Raw genomic sequence first — 6,000 nt, forward strand, 5'->3', positions numbered from 1 at the left:
GTTTAATAGTACTTTTAATGTAATTTCTAAATATATAAATTTTATATATTAATGCTAAACTTAATATTATGAAAAATTGTATTAAAAATTACTTCAGTCAAGCCTCGTTAAACGAACCAGACAACCATTTTGGGACGGAGGTAGTATATTTTTCAATGCATTGAATATATATATTTTTTCTTACATAAATATTTATATTAAATAAATTTTTAAATTTTAAATTTTTACCAATTCTACTGCAACCAGCCGCAAGTTGTTGCTGGTTGCAGTAGAAAATCTCTGCTGCGAACAGCAAAACAAAATTTTACTGTCAACATGAACAAATAATTTTTCGTAGCAAAGTTTGAAACATATTGTAAAATTGATGAAAAGTTTATTGAGATAGAGGAAAAAAGGTTTGTAGAGAATCTTGAAAAGTTTGGGGTTGAAGGGTTGGATTTCATCTATTTATATTAATAAAGAAAAAGTCTACAGAAATCCTATTTTGATAGAGTCTATGAAAGTTAACAACTTTTTGAATACCAGTAGACTTTTAAAGACTATAAAAGTCTGGATCGAAGACTAGTATACTTTTAAAGAGTTTTGAAAAATCTGGATCCAATACAGGTAGACTTTTAAAAAGTCTTTAAAAGTCTAAATTGAATACCGACAAACTTTTAAAGTTGATAAAAGTCTTTAAAACTCTATAAAAGTTATGATTGAATACACCCCCCTAAAAGCCACTATTTTGACAAAATTTGACGTGCATCCCTTGGACAATGACTTCCCCCCCAAAAAAAAAAGAAAGTCATTTTCCCCCCAAACATACCTATTTTCCTTTGACTAAAGCATCATTTTCCATTGACCTCATTTTTCTCCCTCTTGCCAAACACATAAAACCCAAAAACTATTTTTCACAAGTCCTTTTCCGGATTTCCAAACGCACCCTAAAAAAGCCTCATATACATTAAAGTTGTGATTATAAAAGGTGATTAGTTATTAATTCGGACTGTAGATACTGGACAGACACCATCCATATTTAGAATAAACGGTCACAACTTTCATTTGATAGGAAACGTACTTCCAAATGGTGGTTTACGACCAAAGGGAACTTGATGTTAGGCTTGGAACAATAATCTAAAGAATTTGCTAAATGGTTTGCATCATCAATTGGTGATAGAGTCATCTGTAATCATAATGATGGTAATAATGAAGTTAATATACCATTCGAGATATTATTGCCGTCAAATGGGGACTCGATAGTAACAATCGTTGATAGTACGTTCCCTATGCCCAGTGCCGGTAGCGGTGATAATAGTGTTTTTGAAGTCGTGTAATACTAGCACCAACACTACATGTTGTCAATTCAATTAATGAATACATGAACAACTTGAATACAACGCAAGATCAAACATATCTTAGTTGCGACACGGTGTGTAAATTTGATTCGAATAATGGAATACTCGGGGATGTGCATACTCCTGAATTCCTAAATGGTCAACGAGTTTCTGGTGTACCAATCATTCGTTAACATTAAGGGGGCGTTCTGTTCAATTTAATCTCCACTAGTCCATGTGGTTTTTTACTTTTTTTAATCTCCACGTAATTATTTGGTTATCAATCAATTGCATTGAGCAGTTCAACACCCTCAAAAGTCAACAGCAGAGAAAGATAAATAGTGTATATCAGATCGATAACTGCAGTTTACAGACATAATCACAAACTAACAGAAGAAATAAGATGCAGCAGATCCAGGAAATTAAGATCGAGTAAGGCATGGCTTGGTTCGCCGTGACTTCACTGATGTGAACGGTAGAGCTTGAGTTCTTACCACCCAACCCACATGTTGTTCTTGACGACACAAACGCAGCGGAAGCGCTCCATGGAAGGCTACGTGAGTTGGTTGACTTTCTTGAGAAATCTGAGAATCAATTCAACGCTGAAGATGTGTCGATGCAAGACTGCAAAGCAAGGCTTAAAGATGTTGCCTTGAGAATAGAAGATGAAATTGAATCAAAAGTAATTGATAGTTATAGAAGAGGGCAGAGTACGAGTACTATTACTGAAAGCTCTCATTACATCTTGGGAAATGCAATTGAAGAGTTGACGGAGTATCTGAACGAAGATTTGCAAATGAATGGTATTCTTTCATCAAGGGAAAGGATTGAAAGTAGTAATAGTTCCTCCCTTCACACAGCCTCAAAGCTTCAGAGCACAATGGTAGGGTGCACTGCTGAATTGGAACTTATCAAACGGTTACTCCTTGAGGACAAATCTAAAGAAAGACTGGTTGTACCAATCATTGGCATGGCGGGAATAGGTAAGACAACTTTTGCTCTAACCTTGTACCAAGATCCATTAGTTAAATCTCATTTTGATGTTCTTGCCTGGGCAACCGTGTCTACATCTGCAAGGTTTTAGGAGAATACCTTGACTGGCAGCTCTATATCTCACAAGGTTTTGAGGAGAGTACACCATCCTATATATATGACTTTGTAGGACATTCTGTATGGTAACAGGTTTCCATATACTACAACCTCAAAACCCTAGTTTCCAACTTTCCTAATATATAGGATACCATATGTGATGAATATACCTTATAACACTCCCCCTCAAGTTAGAGCAAAGATATTAATCATGCCCAACTTGTTACACAGATAACTAACTCGTGTCCCAGTTAGGGCCTTCGTGAATAGATCCCCGAGTTGTTCTCCAGTCTTTACAAATCCAGTGGAAATTAACCCTTGTTGTATCTTCTCACGAACAAAATGACAGTCAATCTCTATGTGCTTCGTTCGTTCATGAAACACTGGGTTTGAAGCAATATGCAGAGCAGCTTGGTTATCACACCATACTTTTATAGGGATTGGAGCTTTAAAACCAGCCTCACTCAGAAGGTTGTTTATCCACATCACTTCACATGTTGATTGTGCCATTGCCCTATATTCAGACTCTGCACTCGAACGAGAAACCACATTTTGTTTCTTACTTTTCCACGGAACCAAATTACCTCCAAAGAAAACACAATATCCAGTTGTTGATCTACGATCCTCTTTGGATCCTGCCCAATCAGCATCAGTAAAACACTCGATCTTAGTGTGCCCATGATTTTTATACAAAATTCCATGTCCTGGAGCTCCCTTCAAATAACTCAAGATGTGTTCTACAGCTGCCCAATGCTCAACAGTTGGAGATGCCATATATTGGCTCAAAACACTCACGGGATATGCAATATCTGGACGAGTTACTGTCAAGTAGTTCAACTTCCCAACTAATCTCCTATACCTCTCAGGATCTTCAAACAACTCCCCCTCCTTTGACAATTTCATGTTTGGTATCATAGGAGTATTGCATGGTTTAGACCCTAGTTTCCCTGTTTCAGACAGTAAGTCAAGTACATATTTTCTTTGAGACAGTAATATACCTGTTTTATTCCTCATGACTTCAATACCCAGGAAGTACTTTAGTGGTCCCAAATCCTTTGTCTGAAATTGACTATGAAGGAATGACTTAAGAGATGAAATTCCTTCGGTGTCACTCCCTGTAATGACAATGTCATCCACATAGACCACTAACCAGATTATGCTTGTCTTGGACCACTTATAGAACATTGAGTGATCTGATTTACTTTTCACCATCCCAAAGCTCTCCACTGCTTGACTAAACTTTCCAAACCATGCTCGCGGGCTTTGTTTCAGTCCATACAATGATCTTCGAATTCGGCATACTTTCCCAGACTCCCCCTGAGCAACAAACCCAGGAGGTTGCTCCATGTACACTTCTTCATGAAGATCCCCATGCAAAAAGGCATTCTTGATATCAAGCTGATGCAGTGGCCAATCTTTAATGGCTACCATTGAAATGAGTAACCTGACAGAAGTAAGCTTAGCCACAGGAGAAAAAGTGTCAAAATAATCAACCCCATAGGTTTGGGCAATATCCTTTAGCCACAAGACGGGCTTTCGATCTAGCAATAGACCCATCAGAATTTACCTTGACAGCAAACACCCACTTACAACCAATAGGCCTCTTACCTGCAGGCATGGCAACCAACTCCCAAGTATCATTGTGATCCAAAGCATTCATCTCCTCAATCATAGCAGTTCACCACCCAGGATGAGACAAGGCTTCCTTAACAGTTTAGGAATGGACACAGAATCAAGGGAAGCAACAAAAGAACAGCAGACAAAGGACAGCTGAGCATACGATGCAAAATAGGATATAGGATAAGTGCAACTGCGTTTACCTTTTCGAACAGCAATAGGAAGGGTATCATTCAACAATGGATCAACTGACTCAGAGGTGGTTTCAGGGATTGGAGTAGGTACCGAGGCAGGAAGAGGAGCTTGAGGCAAAGCAGGAATGGGAGCAGCAGGCCGAGGGCGACGAGAATAGACTTGTAAAACTGGAGAAGTAGGAACAGGCATAGGGACAAATGTCGTGACTGTATACATCAGGATGTCATCCCCCTCATCCTCCCCCAGACCAATGGCATCCGGAGAAGAAGGAAAGAAAGGAACATCCTCGTGAAAAGTGATATCAATAGAAACAAGGTACCTACCAAGCTCTGGAGAGTAACACCTGTACCCCTTTTGCACACGAGAATAACCAAGAAACACACACTTCAGAGACTTTGGATCAAGCTTGGTGAGGTTAGGACGGACATCTCGAACAAAACATACACAACCAAATTTACGGGGGTCAATATGAAACAAAGGTTGTGATGGACACAGAATATGGTACGGAGTTTTCCCATCCAAAACCACAGAGGGCATGCGATTGATTAAAAAACAGGCAGTGGAAACAGCATCGGCCAAAAACTGCTTAGGAACCATCCTTTGAAACAATAAGGCCCTTGCAGTTTCAAGCAAATGCCGATTCTTGCGCTCAGCTACCCCATTTTGGGAAGGTGTGTCAACATAAGAGGATTGATGCAACATACCCATGCCATGCATATAAGAGGAAAAGGGGTACGAGAAATACTCTTTAGCATTGTCACTGCGTAATATTTTGACATGAATACCAAATTGAGTTTTAATTTCAGCACAGAATCCACGAAACACATCAAACAATTCAGAACGAGACTTCATTAAATATAACCATGTCATTCGAGAGAAATCATCAACAAAGGTAACAAAATACTTATAGCCAAGTTTAGAAGTCACAGAACACGGACCCCAAACATCTGAATGTACTAACTCAAACAAAGTAGACACATGTTTGCTAACTCTAGGACTCAAATGCACACGACGATGCTTAGAAAACTCAAACGACTCACAACGTTAAACGGCAAACTATGAAACTGCGGACACAATTTCTTCAACAACGGGAGGGAAGGATGCCCCAAACGACAATGAGCATATACCGAAGTGACAGCACCCAAACAAGCAACCAACTTTGACCTCTTGGTGTCAAGAATGAAGAGACCCCCAGACTCACGCCCCTCACCAATAACCCTCTTCGTCATAAGATCCTGAAACAGACAATGATTAGGGAATAACGTAACAGAACAGTTTAAAGCACGGGTAAGCTGGCTGACCAAAATCAAATTGAACGAGAAATTAGGGAGGTGCAAGACAGACTGTAAGGGGAGCGTAGGGATTGGCGTAATGGAGCCAGACCCAAGTACATGGGAGGTGGACCGATCCGCTAAGGTGACAGGGGAACTATGTGGAGACGAAGAAATGGAGGAAAATAAACTCGAATTACCTATCATATGGTCTGTGGCACCCGAGTCTATAACCCATTTGGATGATGATGAGAGAAGACAAGAGGTCGGGTTACCTGAGTCAGCAATAGCAGTGACCGAAGAGGATGAATGCTTCAAAGAGTCTTGGTATTGAGAAAAGTTGGCAAACTCATCAGCAGAGACCATGATAGTCTTTGAAGATGCCTCAGGTGTAGATGCAACATTGGCAGAAGAATTCCTACGATCCTTTTTCAACTTCCTACAGTCCCTCCTTATATGCCCTGGCTTTTGACAATAGTGACACACAATGGTGGAAGTACGCCCCTGGGAAT

General features: G+C 39.7%; 1 protein-coding gene across 1 annotated transcript; it reads left to right on the forward strand.

The window, feature by feature from the left end:
* The first annotated feature begins 1,932 nt into the window (after positions 1-1,932).
* On the forward strand, positions 1,933-2,400 carry LOC115996036 (probable disease resistance RPP8-like protein 4). The gene has a single exon (XM_031235181.1). The coding sequence runs from the start codon at positions 1,933-1,935 to the stop codon at positions 2,398-2,400; it is 468 nt and encodes a 155-aa protein (XP_031091041.1).
* The last annotated feature ends 3,600 nt before the right edge of the window (positions 2,401-6,000 follow it).

The sequence above is a fragment of the Ipomoea triloba genome, chromosome 11 (assembly GCF_003576645.1).
Source record: "Ipomoea triloba cultivar NCNSP0323 chromosome 11, ASM357664v1".
NCBI lineage: Eukaryota > Viridiplantae > Streptophyta > Magnoliopsida > Solanales > Convolvulaceae > Ipomoea > Ipomoea triloba.